A 20,484-nucleotide genomic window follows, 5' to 3' on the forward strand; every position below is an offset into this window, starting at 1 on the left:
TTCCCCAAATGCCATTTTGCTACATCTAAACCCCTGACAATTTATTATACAATTCCATGTAGCACACTAAAAAATAAGTTAATTTAATCTTTGTGTATGAAAACAGATCATTACAAAAGAAAATACTGACAGCTCTTACCTGTATTTGATAATTAAGTATATTGTATTCTCAGCAGTAGTAAGAATGCAGCTTGGTCTAATATAAATATCTAAATAACAACTACACAAAAGTATTTTTCTCTTCAAAGAAGTTTTTGTATATTTTTTCCAATGTTGATGACTTAAGCAACATTGATCTATATATTGTGCTAAGAAAACATCAGGCACAGATCACATAATATAATTTACATGTTCTTTGTTGTAAAAAATATACTATATGCAAATTCATATCACACAAACGATTGGTGGACGCAACACTAAGCTTTGTAGACCTAACACAAAAAGGTTAATATTTACTCTTAAGAGGGAAAAAAATGGGGGTCACACGGAGTATGGTCTGAAAGGGCAATCAATACCTCACTTCTGGATGAATACTCTGCGTCTGTATGAGAATTATTTGTGGATTTTCTTAAAGAAAAACAAAGCTTTATTATAGCAAAAAAAGATACCACTTTGGGCACATGAACTAAATGAAAAGGAACCAGATAAAAATGTTTACAAAAGCTATTAAAAATATTTAACACAATATCTCAAACAAGCTATAGATTGCTTTATTGGAAGGAATAGATTATTTAACATTATGATTGCTTTATATAGTAGATTCTTTCTTTAGCTAAGACACTTTTGGATTAAGGTACTGAAGGATGCAGACCAAGAAAAATGGACAGAGAAAAAAATAGCAGGCTGTTAGAAAGGGGGTGGAGGGTTAAGCATAATTTTACCCAGAAGAAACAAAAATACTGTTCCTTTTTGTTTATAGCAGAAATTTTATGCTGTGGATATTATAAAAACACAAGCAAAAGGGTTATGTGGTAGGTAATAAAATACAATACTTACTACGCATCCTTCATGGAGAAACCACAAAGTACAATGCAAAAAATTGTACTTTGCCACATATATAATATGTAGCATTTTCCTATAAAGGGCAATTTATGTAAGTGATTTCCACAAACACAAAGAGAGTGAGAGAGACAGAGATGGACAGAATGAGAGGCAAAGACAGAGGAGAGAGCTCAGTCAGAGAAGACAGAGATGCCGAGGAGCTTTGCTCATGTCCTGTGGAAGATCTGAGATACTTTTTTCAATACTTTTTTTGTCCTCCTTCTTAATTTTGCTATTACTGTACATTTATATTCACACACTATAATTCTCTCATGAGATTACCCTCTGTACATTCTTTTCTCTAGTTCCCCACCACCACCATGGAAAAAGAGGGAAAAAAAAAAGAAAGAAAGAAACCTCTAGTCCCTTCATCTCATAGTCAACTATTCAAGTAAATATTTCTCTAGTGGCAAATTTCCAGATGAACCAAGAATACAATCCAAAACTCCTACAGATTACATTTGAATTCTGTATAGTTCTCTTCAAATGGAGCAGGAATTAGCCCGTTTCCGAGGTTTGGGGTCTCGTGCTTCCTGATCCTTCACACACATACAAGACGTGCACATTGTCTCGGACAGTCTTCGGAGGCCTAGCCGGAAAACACTGTTGGAAAGGCTATAGATTACACAGTTACAAAAACTATTACTTATAGCAAGCCAGGTTGTTAGGAAGGACAGTGCTGGATTGTCCAAGACCCGGGAGCTTTCTAGAAGAAAGTAAATTATGTAAGGGAGCCACAGCATGTAAAACACACTGGTTATCCGAAACAAAACCATGGCGTAGCGACGGTCAGGGCTGTGTCCAGTCTCCCCAGGGGCATCTACCTCGTGGCTAGGAAATCGGGCCCTCCGGTCATTTATCTCTTTGGTGTGCTGCCGGCAAATTTTGAAGATGTGGAAGTAAGTGAAGCAGACAACAAAGGCAGCAGGAGCATAAAGTAAACAAACAATAAAGCCAGTAAAATAGGCACTGGTGAGCCAGGAGGTGGCACACCATTCAAAAATGTCACCGTGGTACCCTGGTTTCCCCCAGCCAAAAAAGGAAGGCAAGAAAATTAGGCAAGAGTAGATCCAGACTAAAATAATGCAAATTCTCAGGCGACAAGGGGTGACCAGTTGATTGTAGGAAAGAGGCTTGGTTATTGCAAGATAGCGATCCACACTTATGCAAGCAAGACATGCCATAGAAACACTTTTTAGAACGGAGATGATATATCCAAAAACCTGGCAAGTCAATGACTCATGGATACCTGTGGAGTAGTGAAGAAGTGAGAGAGTAGGAACCAAGCAGCTAACTCCAACGAAAAGATCAGCATATGCCATTGTCTGAATAAAGTAGCTGGTAGTATAATGGTGCAGGAGTGGAGCACAGTGAAAGACAAAGATGACCGTTAAATTCCCGGCAATGATTAGAAATGTCAGCAAGACAATAACAACGGTCTCAAAGATGCACACATCCACTGCACTGTAGTAGCCAAATCCAAGTGGGCAGGAGTGACGTTCAGACACATTCACAATGCCACTGCTCATGTTCAGGATGCTCCATTCAGTCCACCTGGATTCATTCATGGCTTGGAATTAAGGGAACGGGTAGCTTTGGTTCCAGCAAGCAGGTGCCCTGTCCAGCATGTGTTACACTCTGCACATTAGTGTCTTGGGATCAGCTTCGGAAGACAGTGGCGGTGCTTCTGTCACAGCTGAGCCTTCCAGAGAGTACTCAAGCCTCTTCATCAGCTCAGTGCAGCAGTGACACATCTCAACTTTGGGGCGGGGGGGAGAAAGGGAGGTAAGCTAGAAAGGAGGTGAAAAAAGGTCACTGATTAGCTTCCTCCAGTGCTCTCAAACAACTTTCTGAAGACACAGGCACTTCTGGAGAAAATGGATTTCTTATTACCTTGCACTATTAAAAATTAAATCTGTAAAAAAAAAAAAATCAATTGCCAAGGGAAGAAAAGCCTTTGTGGGGTGTTTGGTCTCCTCAGAAAGGTAGTTTGCTAGGGATCAATTAGAATGAATGAGAAGAGAAAAAGTCTTAAATTGTCTCAGGCTTTCTGCTTCATCTATCATAAGAAGTGGATTCATACTTTACAGTTTAAATAACTAAGATCTAAGATCTAGTCGCAAATCTAAGAAAAAGTTCATTGCAGCAAAGAGTGTCTTTGGACTCAGTTCAGGGTTTGATGCTGGTGGATCAACTTTATGATCTATTTCTCCCTCATTTCTCAAAAAAGCTAACTCCCCTGACAAACACACACACGAGGTTAATTCTAAAAGACTCAGCTCTACTTGGGCACAAAGGAGCAGAGCAGAGGTAAAAGACTCCAGATTGTCCTATAACTCTCATGAGGAAATAAAAGCTTATTTCCAGTAGGGAAGATAATATACAATGGGTTAACACCTGACAAAAGATGATAAACTTTAAAGTTTTAATTCTGCATGCAATTTTTTAAGCATTCAGATGAAAACAGTTTTAGTCCATCACAATTACTAGTGCCACCATCAACAATGTAATTTATACTTTTTCCTTTTCAAAGGAAAATAAATAACTGTTACTAATTTCAGCATCAATAACTGAAAGTAACTTTCATTATCTGATATGCCACCTTCCAAATAATGGAGCATGATCATAAAATAATAGCTCAAAGTTATTTCTCACCTTCGCAACCACACCTATATCTCACATATATATGAAATTTAGACTATGGAAACTTTCCTATATACTCTGAGCTTACTTGACCAGAAATGCTGCCATTATTTATTACTTAGGTATTTCTAGCACGCTTTGTAGTCTACGTTTCTATCTCTCCTATTTTCATCAGAGGATTAACACATTAGATCATTACTTCGACTAAATCTTCTGAAAGTGGAAAATTACCTTGTTTGTTATATTTGCAGTTTTATAGCAGCCATATGTTAAGAAAATGCCTCTTCTATTTCTGTATTCTATTTTGAGCAAGTGCTCAATTAATACAGGGGCCATTAGGTAGGTTATAAGATGGTCTTATTTTAAAATACCTCTAAAGCATCAAGGTGAGTTTAAATCCTAGAGTTTGAAATACTGAAAGGCTTGCATGATAGAATCCATCCAAACGGCTTCCAAGGTCATTCTGACATCAGGTAAACATTTGTCAAAAATCTTTTTTAAAGTACACATATTTCAGAGAGTTTCTTGTCAGTCTTTGTTGTCATACCTCTTGAAGAAATAACATGCATTAGAAATAAAAACATTTCCTTCAGGAACAAAGCAGCAGCTTAATAGAAAGCATTCTTCTGAAAGTTGTTTTCTCGTGCACCACCAAGTCATCAGGGAAGTCTTTCTTCTTTTATAATAGTCACAGGATATTCCTCCTTGTACATTCCTAGTTTCACTTATCACAAAATAGTTCTCTTCTTACAGGAATAAGGCAATGCTTCTCACCTACATTCACTCTTATCAGCTGCTAGGCTGGGCTGCTTGATTCAGAAGTCCGATCTACTGTGATGCAGTTACCAGGATGCTGTCGGTATATTCTTCACAATCTCTCAGTATCACTGCCTCCACCTGAGCCGGAGCCCTGCTCCTCCTCCTCATCCTGAGCTGATGCAGAAGAACTCACCATTAGAAAGGTGACTCGGTCCTCCTGCCCCAATCAACAGCACAGCCAATGGCTACTGCAGCTGAAACTGTCACTAGGTAACAGTTGCCAGGCACATGCAGGCTTATAGACTTACTCGGCAAGCTCTGATCAAGATTGACAAGAGAAGACAATGCAACTGACCGAGCCTTATAACATATTAATGGCACGTGTGAATCTCTAGAGGTAGTCTCCTTATAGCATTTGTAAAGATTATTTCCTATGGACAGGACAGAAAAAAAAACAAAAAGCAAAAAAGCCCTGGGATACACCTTTAAACCCTGTAAAGAAACTACCACGAGGTACTATGACACTAAAAAGTCAGCAGAAATCTAATGCTCACTGGCAGAAAAAATGTATTAATTATTAAAAATCAGCTAAGTCTTCGTGAGCTCAAGTGATATAGCTACTAATTTTACTCTCTAAAATGTAGTTATATTTTGATTAGTAGAAGTTAAATCATTTAATAATCTCGCCAATCCCTGCCACACCCACACTAACTTGCTGAATTTGATGTATTTAACTGTATAAACAAAGCACTGGAACTAACACCTCTATGCTAAAATCTATTTGGGGAAATATTTAAGGTCAAATGTGAATTTTGAAAAGTAGGGATTAGAAATAAGTAAAATGACTGTTTATTACTCCACTTTTTATCCTAATATGAAAAACAATCAGGGTCAAAGAACTCTGTCATATGGTGATTGAGCCACTCATACCCAAGTTAGAAGAAAGCAAATCAAGCTCCTTTACCTGATGGAGGTGAAAAACACTTCCATTTATTTTGACTTACTATAGACAAACATTCTCTATTTTAAGCATTTCCTTATGGGGTCAGCACTTTTCTTTAAAGTGACTTAGAACTAATTTACAAATTATTTCAGAATTAAATAAGGAAAATTAAGATGAAAACGGAAGATAACTAACATCTGTTGAGCACATTCTGTGTGCCAAGCATTATGCTATGTGCTTTATATATTTTCTCTCTATAAAAACCTTAAATCTTTATGGAGTAGGTACCCATCATTATCATTTTCCAAAGGAAGAAGGTGGGTACTAGAAAAGGTAAGTATAACTTGCCTACTAGAGTCATGAAACTAGCACTGAAATAGGTCAAAATTGTCATTCCTGACACCATATTGATGAACCTCTCTTCCTCCCTTTCCTTTCCACTGATGGCTGCCACTAAGGAAATGTCTAAGAAGAATTATTTTGGATTTTTTTTTTTCTTTCTTTTTTTTTAGATTTCATTTAAATTCAGGTTAGTTAACATATAGTGTATTATTATTTTCAGGGGTAGAATTTAGTGATTCATCAGCTGCATATAACACACAGTGCTCATTCATCAAATGCCCTCCTTAATGCCCCTCACCCAGTTACTGCATCCCCCCCACCCACCTCCCCTCCAACAACCCTCAGTTTGTTTCCTATAGTTAAGAGTCTCTTATGGTTTGTCTCCCTCTCTGATTTCGTCTTATTTTATCTTTCCTTCTCTTCCCCTACGTTCATCAATTTTGTTTCTTAAAATGATTTTTAAAGAACAGAAAACCCTATTTTTTCCTCCATGTTGAACTGCCTTACAGGAAGGCCATATTATTGTTAAAAATCTTCAGGGGCTTAGGTGAAATACAGAATGCAAGCACATTTCTCATTACCAGAATAATTTATAAAACAAGTTAGAATAACAATTGTAGAATGAGTACCATGTTGAGATTTGAAAGTAAATATTTAAATATAATAACAAAAGGCTAGAAGGTCCTATTTTACAGGGAAGTATTTTGACTTTTAGGGATACCTAAAAGCATTAAAATCAAACAAGACTGGATTTAACTAACATTCTCTTTTACAATATAAATATTCAAAATAAAAATTACATTTCATAAATATTCATGAATGTAGACAGATCCCATACCCCATATTAAAAAGAGTTAAATACTAAGCTTTACTATAAAACCATCGAAAAATAAAACACTATCAATTATTAAAGTTACCTATGTCACACAAATCTAAATAAACCATTTACAAGGATAGACTTTACATATATTTTTTAAAGATCTATTCTTTTTTTCCTGAGGATTTTATTTATTTGAGAGAGAAAGCATGAGTGGGTGGGTAGGGGAGAGGGACAGAGGGAGAGGGAGAAACAGACTCCCCGCTGAGCAGGGAGCCCAACACGGGGCTCGATCCCAGGACCCCAGGATCATCATCTGAGCCAAAGGCAGATGCTTAAGCGACCAAGTCACCCAGGCGCCCCAGCCTTTACATATTTTTAAAATAGCTTTGAATGTAATATTTTCAAAATCAGGGAAATGGCAAAAAATCTCACAAGGAAATACAACTAAATTGCTTTAGTTTGACACATTTATTTCCAAAAACTATCACTGACAGGGATTTGAGTCTATGAATACTCTAAATAATCCATAATTGTATATGCTTCCAAAGGTATATGATAAAAAAGAGAGAGTTCAAGTAGAGCCTTTGATGCACTAAGCTTCCTGCTTTCCTTCTACCAACTGCCAAAAAAACTTCAATGGTTCTGGGGTGCCTGTGTGGCTCAGCTGGTTAAGCTCAGGTCGCGATCCTGGAGTCCCAGGATCGAGTCCCACATTGGGCTCCCCACTTAGTGGGGAGTCTGCTTCTCCCTCTGACCTCTCCCTTCTCATGCTCTCTCTCTCTCAAATAAGTAAATAAAAATCTTAAAAAAAAAAAAAGCATAATCATATGTTTAGAAAAAAAAAAACTTCAATGGTTCTAACAAGATAATTTTCTCTTTGTTTTTAGAGATTGACTTGTTCCCTCACTTTTCTCCCTTTCCATCCTTTTTTCTGATCTGATTATAATAGGAACTAATTTATAATGTGAAGCTCTAATAACAAAAAGGCATTAATACCATATATTTACATAGCTCATTACATAAAGCACTCTTTGTTTTTAAATTAGGCATAATTCTCTTCATGTTAGGGGTCATTAGGTGTTTTATTATTGCCATTCTTATTACAATCATTATCAACCACCCCCCTCTCCTTTCAACTGATGAATGCTAGTCAAGAAATATCTAAGAGGATTATTTAGGATACTTCAGAATTACTTCTAATAGCTAAAACTATAGCTTTATGAGATGACAAACCACAGGTCTTTGATTTCTTATTTATACCTTAAGTATGTTTTATATGTATCAATATTTCATTATTTTTTAATTTTTTATTGTTATGTTAATCACCATACATTACATCATTAGTTTTAGATGTAGTGTTCCATGATTCATTGTTTGTGCATAACACCCAGTGCTCCATGCAGAACGTGCCCTCCTCAATACCCATCACCAGACTAACCCATCCCCCCACCCCCTCCCCTCTAGAACCCTCAGTTTGTTTTTCAGAGTCCATCGTCTCTCATGGTTCATCTACCCCTCCGATTTCCCCCCCTTCATTCTTCCCCTCTTGCTCCTTTTTTTTTTTTCTTAACATATATTGCATTATTTGTTTCAGAGGTACAGATCTGTGATTCAACAGTCTTGCACAATTCACAGCGCTTACCAGAGCACATACCCTCCCCAGTGTCTATCACCCAGTCACCCCATCCCTCCCACCCCACCCCCCACTCCAGCAACCCTCAGTTTGTTTCCTGAGATTAAGAATTCCTCATATCAGTGAGGTCATATGATACATGTCTTTCTCTGTTTGACTTATTTCGCTCAACATAATACCCTCCAGTTCCATCCATGTCGTTGCAAATGGCAAGATCTCATTCCTTTTGATGGCTGCATAATATTCCATTGTATATATATACCACCTCTTCTTTATCCATTCATCTGTCAATGGACATCTGGGCTCTTTCCACAATTTGGCTATTGTGGACATTGCTGCTATAAACATCGGGGTGCACGTACCCTTTCGGATCCCTACTTTTGTATCTTTGGGGTAAATACCCAGTAGTGCAAATGCTGGATCATAGGGTAGCTCTATTTTCAACTTTTTGAGGAACCTCCATACTGTTTTCCAGAGTGGCTGCACCAGCTTGCATTCCCACCAACAGTGTAGGAGGGTTCCCCTTTCTCCGCATCCCCGCCAACATCTGTCATTTCCTGACTTGTTAATTTTAGCCATTCTGACTGGTGTGAGGTGGTATCTCATTGAGGTTTTGATTTGGATTTCCCTGATGCCGAGTGATATTGAGCACTTTTTCATGTGTCTGTTGGCCATTTGGATGTCTTCTTTGGAAAAATGTCTGTTCATGTCTTCTGTCCATTTCTTGATTGGATTCTTTGTTCTTTGGGTGTTGAGTTTGATGAGTTCTTTATAGATTTTGGATACTAGCCCTTTATCTGATATGTCATTTGCAAATATCTTCTCCCATTCTGTCGGCTGTCTTTTGGTTTTTCAATATTTCATTATTAAACATCTAAGCACTTCAGGCAACTACTCAATAGGACCTAAATAGCAAAGTAACAGAGGGACATCAGCAACAATGGTAAATAAGATAAACAGTAGGTAATGATTATCAAGGAGAACTACACAACCAATATTGTAAAAAGTAAAAATGAAGGGGGGGGAATCAGAGGGGGAGGTGAACCATGAGAGACTATGGCCTCTGAGAAACAAACTGAGGGTTCTAGAGGGGAGGGGGGTGGGGGGATGGGTTAGCCTGGTGATGGGTATTAAAGAGGGCATGTATTGAATGGAGCACTGGGTGTTATACGCAAACAATGAATCATGGAACACTACGTCAAAAACTAATGATGTAATATATGTTAACATAATAAAATAAAATTAAAAAAAATTAAAATATTTTTTAAAAGTAAATATAGAATAAAAGTGTTTTTTTTTTTCAACATTTTTAAAGATACAAAAAAGGTGTATGCATTCAGAATGTATCTATTTCTTCAACTACTCTTCCCATCTGTTAACTTTTCTCCATCTCCACTGTCATTGCCCTAAGCAAGCTAGCATTAACTTGTGTGTGGGCTCATGCAGTGGCTTCCAGTGTAGTCTTCCTGAGTTGCCTGTGGCCTCTCTTCAATCCATTATGCACAAACAGACAGAATATTCTTTCCAAAATGCAAGCCAGATGATATCACTCCCCTTTTAAAATACTTCAGTGGTTTCACACTGCCTCAAATCTGTTCTCCACATATCCATCCAATCTTTCTTTTCTATATTGTTTAGGATTAGCTAAACCTCCTCCTATTTACCCATCCCCCTGTCCCACATATATTTGCTATGTTCTCTACTGCCTCAGGACATTTGTACCTGCTGCTTACTATGCCATCACACTTTTTTAGTTAATTCAGATGCAACCTTCAGATTTTGTTCAAATACACTTTCTCACAGATACCCTCCTTGAATTCCCAGATTACACCAGATTCCATATTTATCATAGTTTATAATGATCTAGTTCATTCAATTTTGTCTTCCTAACTACATTGCAAGCCCCATGAGGGGAGCAATACCTGTCTTATTCCTTATTATATCTTAAGTGCCTACTCTACACTGTTGGACATAAAATTGGAGGTAAGAAGTAAGTGTTTACTATAACTTTAATATAAGACACATAAAAATAGCTTGAAGAGTCTATAAGATAGAAAAACACTAATAACCAGTTTCTGTGAAGCTCAGAATATACAAAGTTGCTTGCAATCCCCCTTGAATGACATGCAAGCTTCACAAGAAATTTATAAAGTATATAACATGATTGCAGAAGGAGAATAATTAGCCTCCTAATATATTCAGATTGGGGGCAATATTATTCATCTATACCTCTACCTAAACCAATTCAATATGAGTATTTGACTAGTGCTTTGAAAAATCCTATCTTGGGCGCCTGGGTGGCTCAGTCGTTAAGCGGCTGCCTTCAGCTCAGGTCATGATCCCAGAGTTCTGGGATCGAGTCTCACATCGGGCTCCCTGTTCAGCGGGAAGCCTGCTTCTCCCTCTCCCACTCCCCCTGCTTGTGTTCCTGCTCTCACTGTCTCTGTCTGTCAAATAAATAAATAAAATCTTTAAAAAAAAAAAAAAGAAAAATCCTATCTAGCAGGAGATAATGATTATTGACTTATTTTAAGGATGACAAATGCTACAAAATGCAGTATCAATATTTTTTAAATGTAGTATCAAAGCAACTTCATCTAAATGCTAAAAAAATAAACCATTTGAAGTAGCATATATTACAATCCACTGATTTAGTGATCCCTGAAGGACAGAAAACAAGTTTATATTATTAACTTTATTTCATTATGACAAGTTATTAACAATTACAAGTATTTAACAAATATTAAGTGAGTGTCACTACAGAAGAAAACTTCCTCAACCTGCTAAAGACACTCCATGGAAAAACTTATAGCTAGCATGATAGTTAACAGTGAAAGAGTAAATGCTTTCTTTTTAAGACGAAAATAAGACAAAGATGTCTGCTCTTACCACTTCCATGCACTTTGTATTCGAGGTCTCAGCCAGTGTAACAGGCAAGAAAAAGAAATAGCTAAACCATACAAAAATAGGAAGACATGACTGCATACATAAGAAATACTTTAAAAATCTACCCGAAAGACCATTAGAACTAATGAGTAAGTTTTGTCCAAATACAAGGTCAAAACAAAAATCACTGAATTTCTATATACTTGCAAAAAACTATAGTAAATGAAATTTTAAAACAATAAACCATTTACAGTTAGCTTCAAGAAGCAGAAAATACCAATAAATTTGACAAAAGATGTGTAAGACCTCTACCCTGAAAACTACAAAATTAGAAGGTCCTAAGTAAATGGAGAGATATACCACCTTTATGGGTTAGAAGATTCAATACTGTTAAGAATGTTAGTTTTACTCAAATTAATCTACAGATTTATTGCTATTTGTAGAACTAAATAGTTGATTCTAAAACTTATATGTAAACAAAAAAGGGTCTGGGGTAGCTAAAACAATCTGGGGAAAGGATTTTTTAAAAGCTGGAGGACTGGTACAACCTGATTTCAAGACTTATTATAAAGCCACAGTAATCAAGACTGGCATAAGGATAAACAAATAAGTTACTAAAAAGAACAGAGTCCAAAAATAAACCCACACTTACCTACTGAATTTTAAAAGACTAAAATCAAGAGGAAAAGAAATCTTTTCAGTAAATGTTACTAGAAAACTTTGGATATCTGGGGAAAAATTAACTTAGACCCCATCCTCATACTATATACAAAAATGTATTTGAGATAATCACAGATTATGTTTAGATAAACATAAAAATTTAAATTATAAATATGTAGCTTCTAGAAGAAAACATACTAGGAGAATATCTTCATGACATGTAAGTAGACAAAGATTTCTTAAGATACAGAAAGCAATAACTATAAAAGTAAAATGTAATAAATTATACTTAAAATTCTGCTTTTCAAAAAATATTAAGAAAATCAGTGAGTCAAAAGACTAGGTGAAAATTTAGCAAAACATATTATCTAACAAAAATCTGTATCTAAAATTAATAACTGACTCCTATAATTTGTTAGTAAAAATACAAAGAACCCAATTAAAAATGGGGAAATGCTGTCATAGATACTTCACCAAAGAAGATATACAAATGCCCATCAAGAAAATGAAAAGTGTTCAGCATCAATGGTGATCAATGGTCATATAGTCATATGCCTACTAGAATGGCTAAAATTAAAACACTGCAAATATTAAGTATTTGTAAGAATGCACAATTCAAACTCTTATAAATTACTAGTGGTAATGTAAAATGGCCCAACTTTTTTTATATTATTTTTTTCACTGTTCTATTAGTTTCAGGTGTACAATATAGTGATTCAACAATTCCATATATCACCTGGTGTTCATGACAAGTGCCCTCCTTAATCCCCATCACCTATTTCACCCATCCCCCACATCCTTCCCCTCTGGTAACCATCAGTTTGTTCTCTATAATTAAGAGCCTGTTTCTTGATTTGTCTCTCTTTTTGCCTTTGCTTGTTTCCTAAATTCCACACAAGTGAAATCCTATGGTATTTGTCTTTCTCTGACTGACTTTTTTTGCTTAGCATTATACTCTCTAGCTTCATCCATGTTATTGCAAATGGCAAGATTTCAATCTTTTTTTATGGCTGAATAATATTCATACATACACAATATATATATACACACACACCACCTCTTCTTTATCCGTTGATCAATCAATAGACAATTGGGCTGCCTCCATAATTTGGTTATTGTCAACAATGCTGCTATTAACATAGAGGTGCATGTATTCCTTTGAATTAGTGTTTTTGAATTGTTTGGGTAAATACCCAGTAATGCGATTGCTGGATGATAGGGTAGCTCTATTCTTAACTTCCTGAGGAACCTCCACACGGTTTTCCAGTGACTGCACCAGTTTGCTTTCCCACAACAGTGTAAGAGGGTTCCTTTTTCTCCATATCCTCGAAATGGCCCAACTTTTAAAACTTTGAAACAGTTTGGGAGTTTCTTATAACATTAAACAAATCTACTTACCGGTTCCAACCAAAATGAAAATATATATATATCCACAAAAAACCTGTATAAAAATGCACATAGCAGCTTTATTTTAATAGCCAAAAACTGAAAACAACTCCTATATCCATCACCAGGGAAACAGATAAACAAATTGTGATATGTCCATACGATTCTGAAATAGGTGAACTAATTTTTTTTTAAAGATTTTATTTATTCATTTGAGACACAGAGATACAGAGAGAGAGAGAGAGCATGAGCAGTGGGAGAGGCAGAGGGAGAGGGAGAAGCAGACTCCCTGCTGAGCCAGGAGCCCGATGTGGGGCTCGATCCCAGGACCCTGGGACCATGACCTGAGCCGAAGGCAGACGCTTAACCATCTGAGCCACCCAGGCGCCCCCAGGTGAACTAATTTTTGATGAAAGAAATCAGAACATAGTTCCTTCATGTGGGGTGTGGATGTGGATGTGTGTGTGTCTTGACCAGCAAGAGGTATTAGGAAACTTTTAGGGATGATGGAAACATTGTGTATCTTGATATCTATGGGTAACATGCATGCATATATATCAAAATTCATTAAAATGTGACATTTACGATCTGTGCATTTCACTTATATGTAAATTATAGCCACAAAGAATGATAAAGCTATGAATGCACTTGCATGTTTCAAGTGCTCCATTTCTTTGTAAAACCACCACATCAGAACCCTAAACTACTTGAGCAAATTTTAAGGTGTTGCCAGGAAATCATATATTGATGTTTAAAAAGAAAAATACCAGAATCCTCCAAAGCAATGTCCCATCAAGAATGAGAATTACTGTAATGTCTAAAAGAACAGATCCTACGAGACAGAATAAGTACATCTATCCCATGTCTACTTTCACACTCTCTCAATCAGTATACCTGACTCATGGTTCAGTGTTTGTACTCACAGACACAACAGCCCAGATGCAAGTGAGACACTGGGTGAGAAAAGACTTCTTATTAAATGCCAGTTATACAACACTCTGAGGCTACCCTAGCTAGCTGGGATCTAAGACAACTGGCCAAGAAAGCAAACCTTTTGAGAGATTTCATTATCTTTAATCAGTCACAAAGGAAAACAGAGAAGGAAAATACTAATTTACATGTATGTTTAACTCTGAGTGGGGGAACCCTCAAATAAAATATATAATTAAAATCAAATGAATAGGTCAAAAATAGTATGCAGAGCAATAAAATAAAACCATGCACAGTATGCTCTTTCTTCACATTTCCCCAAGTTAGGTTATTACTTTTAATAAATATTTATTAAATTTGAAGACAGGATAAGACTATGACTTGAAGAAGAGAACATAGGCTCTAGCATAAGCCAGATTTGGGCGGGGGGGGCACACTGGCTGCAGCACTCATTAACTGTGACACGGTGGGTACGTCATTCTTCCCACGTGTCTCAGCTTCCATCTGTAAAATGGATGTAACTCCTACCTTTGAAAGTTGGTTATGAAAACTAGAAATTAAAGATAAACCATAAAAAGCACATAGCTGTTCATTCAAAGCTCATATAGTAAAGGTAAGCATATTCTTTTTTATCAATAGACTTTTTGTTTAATCATTTCTTCTTAAGAAACTACACCCCACAAGTAACATGTTGAGATTAGGAAATTAATAACAACTCTTCCACTTTTCTACTGATTGCCATCTCCCTCCAAATTCCTTTTAAAAAGTACATTCTTAAAATGAACACATTATTTCCACCTGACCATGCATCTTAGGAAATTTATATGAACAGCAACACAGTAATGTAAAAATTACCAAAGTTTAGTCTGTAAAAACCTCAGTTTCATGGATGCTGCAATTCCCAGATAATGAGGGTTTCTCTTTTTAAATTTTTAAAATTTTGCTTCACCCTATGAAATTTTACATTTAAATCTTTATAGGATGTATCATCCACTCCTCTGTCTTCTTAAACTGAAAATTCTGAACATAAATTTTGCCTGGTAGACTGGGATCATCACTGTTAACATCAATCAGAACACAGTCTTATGATACAATCATACCTCTGTAGCTACTAGATTGCATTTACATGTATATACAGGTATAGATACATAGGTCTTATATAGAGAGAGAAACAGACAGACTTGTTTAATTTCCACAAGTAACCAGGCACCTAGAAAAGAACGGAGCTCCCATATTTTCTGACTCTATTTGCATAGCAAATATAGCAGTACTCCTCCTTCCTCTTCTAATTTGCTATCCTTAATTTTCTAAAGGCTTAAATATCAGAAATTAAGCTTACAAGAATTTTTCTCAAAGAGTAAACAGAAGTACTAGTCTATGAATAAAATGCCATAGCTCAGGCCTAAGTTGTCAGTTATTTCTGGATAAGTGAAGTGGTAACTGTTTGAGTATAGCAACAGACATGATAAATACACTTAAAAATAACACAAGAGAAAAGGAAATTCCAAGCTTTCTTATATCTTCCATGTAAGAGCTATCCATTAATCATGTTCTTCTCTTACTTTATGAAACAATTCTGGAAATTAACCTGTTTAATAAGATTTTTATATCAATGAAATCCCATCAAGTATTAATAGTATGTCACAGAAAGGGTTCAATATAGCCACCTCCCTTTAAGTTGAACCTTAAAACATCTCCTGCAAAGCTCTGTCAAATTATACAAAAACAGAATAGTACAATTACATTTTAAATAATGGGTTCACATTATAGGAAAGAAATGTTGATTCAAATTCATTTTTAATTGAAAGAGATTTTTCCCTTATAAAAGAAAATTGCTATTTTTTTTAAGGTATCTTATTGTTATGGCAACTGAAGTGCTAAAAATAATAAAGAAATATCAAAGTTGTTATAGCAACTAGAATTTTAAAAAGCCATGAAGTGTAAAATAATCAAACCTTTACTTGGCTTGAAATGCAACATCTATGACTCAGTTCTCAAAAGAAAACTTGAAATACTCATGCTCTTGTCTTTACAAATTGTCTCTAAAGTCCAAATTAAAAAACAAAAAAACAAAACTTCAGCCTAACAGCTGAAATATTTTTTATATTCCTCACATCCCTCATCATTCTATACATAATCAACAATGTCTCTCTGATAACCATACAAGTTACCAAACTTCATGAGTAGCAGGAAATATTGGTTACTCAATAAATGCACGTTGAATTGAACTCAACTACTCAGAGTTCGTGGAAGATCTGGAATTTCTGGTCTTCTAACATGTTTCTTATCTTTAATCTTCACTGTTCTGCTCTAGAATACACCAAAAGTCGAAAAGATCTACTCACTGCCAAAGTGCTTTGCCCAGATTCATCCAATTAGAGTTCAAATTACTATTTTACTGAAGGTCTACTGCATGCTACGTATTATGTGAAGTTCTGGGACCTTTTCTTGTAGAAGTCACAGTCTGGTAGAGAACGAACTAAAATAGGTCAATACCACCAGAATGTGAAGTGCAATGAAGGGATATAATAAGATTATCAGGAGAAAATCCATGAAGGTTCTATAAGCAGTGGTAAGGTCTTCAAGGATTTAAACCAGCAAGTAACATAAATTGATTCTTTTCCCGGAGATAGCCAGATGAAGAAATTAAAATTTTAGATTTACATGCTTTGCACTAGAAAATCTAGGGTAAGTCTTTACTTTCATAGTTTCATTTGTTCCTTTCTAATACTAATGACCAAGATTCGGGTGACAAATGTAGTAATAAATAGTGCTAACAAAGTACATTTCTCCAGTATCTATGCACTGAACAGAACTGACTGGGAACAGACCCCTATGTATGTTTCTCCATACCCCTCTGCTTTAATTTGTACTTTTTTTTTTTTAGTATATTTCCCCCCCTAAAAATAACTGGCTTATTTTTAAAGTAGCTGTGGTTTATCTTGTGAGCTAGTAAAGACACCTTGAGAAGCTCAGACTGGGCTCAGTGTGAAAGTGGGCCTTATTTCCCTTAGATACAGAAAGGGAGAGCTGTAGTGCTTTGTTGGTGAGGAAAGCCTCCTGTTGTATATGCCGTAGAGTCTGATTCCTCTGCAGAAAGAGGATGCTTACAAAACCACAAACTCTTCCCTTACCTGCCTTACCCAGTGAAGAAGATGACTAGTGATAATCATTACTATTTTGATCCTGAGCCCATTATAGTTCTGTTGCCTCTTAATAAAATGAATAACTGGTATTGTCCTTTAGATAAACGATCTACAATGCCTTATTTTATTCTTAATTTGTGCTTATTAGTATCATCCAACAAAATCTTATTTTTCCAAGTGTTACCAAAAAAGGAATACAAGCACTCAAAAACAGAAAAAGAATTTTACATAGTTGTATTGAATGCTTAGACTGTACCTCCAAAATAAAAGTAAATTATTCAATAGTTAATTTGATCATTATATTTAACACTGTAGTAATTTCTATCCATGTAATGCCCGTATGATTCATTTTATAACACTTGTTGAATTTCTACTTGTTTATGCCACATATATATAAAGTCTATGTGTCTGCATATATTATACATTTTGTAATATTTCTCAAACTGGGGTCCAAGGAATCTTTAAGAGTGTATCTTTAGTGGTCCATGAATACTGTGTAATATTTTTTAATTTTCAATTTTATTTCCACCATAATCTAAAAGTTTTATTAGAAGGAGATTCTGATAATCTGACTGCTATCTCATAACAAAGTACAATTATGCAAAACTGGTGCCAGGACTTATTGACGCATTTACTGTTGTGTTGGTGCCAGCTAGTTCTTAATTTGTTGCAGGCTAAGAAAAGAGTACATAAGGAGGTTTAATATGTAAATAATGCAACAAATGAAGATCACATGACCTAACACCACACCATACAAGTAGGTCCTCTGAGTGGGTTGCAAAAGTGTGCTGGGAAAACTGAGTCATCTGAAAGCACATGGCCCCATAAGCATGCCAAGCTCAGAAAAAAAACCATATAGTAGCTATCAGGATCACATTCACACTGTGAGCAGCAATTTAGTTTCAGGAAAATAACCTAATCCATAGCATTAAATTAATACCATACGGTATTGGTATTAATAGCATAAATGTGTATTTTTATTGTTTCTATTACATTACGATCATGAGAACTAGAAGTATATAGAGTTCATATTCAATTTTATATTGCCACACATTTAGGTAACAAAATAATATTTACAGCCATACTGGTGGAAGGGGATTGTTAAGGACTTTTCTTCACCATGAAATTGTGTGGCGTATTATTCAATGTTGAAAACCCTGACACATCTAGTTGATACTCAAAAGATGTCTTTTAATAATGATGATTAAGTACTCTGGCAATACAAGTGAAAAAGAGGCAAAGCTAAAGAAAACTATTTAACTAGGCTGATAAGAAACGAACAATTTTTGACTCTAGAGTGCCCACTAAGCTTATGGAAAAAAGCCAATTACAAGTCATATGAACAGATGGAAAAAGAGTTAGAATATAATTACCATAAGATGCTCATTTAAACACACATTTGCTTTTACATGCCAGCACTAAAGAAATGTCTTATTACCCTTTCCTCCACAAACTTCACCCACACCCTATTACCACTCCGTATACTGCATTGTCAACTCCTAGACCGAGACAATTGTCTCATTTATCTTTGTATCGCTCATGGAGCCTAACACACAATGCTTCAATCATAGATATTCAGTACATGTTTGTTGAAAGGATAACATTTCTGTTGAGCCAGCACTTTCTCCCCAAAGATCTCATAATGCTTTATAAGCAGATATTACTGACATTATAAACATATTGCATGACTTACTCCAGATCACATTAAAAATATGATGGAAGAGGAAAAATCAACAGAAATGATGAGATGAAAACCTTCTAACCCTGAGACCAGAAATGTATTAACCACAAGATCATTAAGTGTCTGTTGCAGGGGCCTAAAATAATTTACTTAGCAATTTAATTCACCAACCAACAAAGGGTTGAGTATATTTAACCATCTTCTTTACTACATTATGAGGTCCTCTGAAAATATCTATCATTACTGTTATCTTCAGTGGTGAGCACAGTACCTGACACATAATAGAAGGTAATGATATATGCTAAATAAATCAGACTGACTTATTTTTGTTCCTCTGCTGCTAAATTTCAACACAAAAGGTTACTTCATAAAGCTAGAGCCTAATCTAAAACAAACAGCAGGATTCTCTCTTTTTAAAAATTTTTTATTGTTATGTTAATCACCATACATTACATCATTAGTTTTTCATGTAGTGTTCCATGATCCATTGTTTGTGTATAACACCCAGTGCTCCATGCAGAACATGCCCTCTTTAATACCCATCACCAGGCTAACCCATCCTCCCACCCCCCTCCCCTCTAGAACCCTCAGTTTGTTTTTCAGAGTCCGTCGTCTCTCATGGTTCGTCTCCCCCTCCGATTTCCTCCCCTTCATTCTTCCCCTCCTCAAACAGCAGGATTCTCTTAAAATACCAGAAATTAGGGTGGCTTAAATTCACCCAGAATATAAAGCTTTTCAAAGGAAAGCTAAAAATATTATACTTTCTCATCATCCTTGGGTCATGTTATGGTGGAATAAGGAAAATGAGAACTCAAACGAATTGACCTACATCTGCCAGTACAACTTTATTTTTCGCCAGGCATTTTCAAAGCTAAGTGGCTAAAGTGATTAGGTAGCATAGGGAACAACTCAGAACACTGAGCCTTTGACAGAAATCACTTTTAAGAGACAAATTGAGAAAGGAAAGAATAAACCTATTATGCTGTTTTTAAGACAAGCCTAAAAGAGGCATAAATGTTGCTAAACTGGCAAAAGCCTGGTAAGAAAATGTCTCTACTGAAAAGGATTTGGGATCAAAGAAGAAAATGTGATTAAAAACTTGAATTAGAAGACTGAAGTGGGAACTCGCAATCACTTTGGCAGACTTGAGGGCCCACTAGGCAACACCAATGCAACAATGTTTACAAACTCCTGAGTTTGGGGGATAGGACTTGAAAAAGAACATTCACCCATACATATACGTACATATACACACATTCACAGAGATTCAGTGTTCCTGTTAATCTAACATTGACATCTCCGTAATGCCAGTTTCAACCCAGCAATAATCTAGATGCTTCCGGTGTGACCACAACATGGGCTAAAGCTTGGTAAGTATAGCTCTGCAACATGGACTCATATTACAAACGTTACCATCCTCTGCTTTTCCCATTCACTCTCTCACCTACCCCTGCTTTCAGGAGCTGAAATAAACTGGTACACAGCAGTATAAAATAGAAGGATGAGTTAGAGAGATACAGTTATTTAAAAGTTAAGCTTTTCGTAGCGGGAGGGGAAGAATGAAGCGGGGGAAATCGGAGGGGTAGACGAACCATGAGAGACGATGGACTCTGA

General features: G+C 36.0%; 2 protein-coding genes across 3 annotated transcripts in view; both read right to left on the minus strand.

The window, feature by feature from the left end:
- RABGAP1L (RAB GTPase activating protein 1 like) overlaps positions 1-20,484 on the minus strand; it is a 776,559-nt gene that overhangs the window by 493,258 nt on the left and 262,817 nt on the right. Inside the window, exon 14 of one of the 2 annotated variants that reach the window (XM_044915941.1) lies at positions 18,443-18,454. The exons of the other annotated variant lie outside the window; for it this stretch is intronic. Coding sequence (XP_044771876.1) covers positions 18,443-18,454 — 12 coding nt within the window. The remainder of the gene's footprint in view (positions 1-18,442; positions 18,455-20,484) is intronic. 2 annotated transcript variants of the gene reach the window in all.
- GPR52 (G protein-coupled receptor 52) lies at positions 1,524-2,609 on the minus strand. Its single transcript, XM_021682812.1, has one exon. The coding sequence runs from the start codon at positions 2,607-2,609 to the stop codon at positions 1,524-1,526; it is 1,086 nt and encodes a 361-aa protein (XP_021538487.1).

This window comes from Neomonachus schauinslandi, chromosome 6 (assembly GCF_002201575.2).
Source record: "Neomonachus schauinslandi chromosome 6, ASM220157v2, whole genome shotgun sequence".
NCBI lineage: Eukaryota > Metazoa > Chordata > Mammalia > Carnivora > Phocidae > Neomonachus > Neomonachus schauinslandi.

Bases quoted from the DNA above. Each gene is read 5' to 3' on its own strand.
- GPR52 (XM_021682812.1), bottom strand. From the start codon at position 2,609: ATGAATGAATCCAGGTGGACTGAATGGAGCATCCTGAACATGAGCAGT.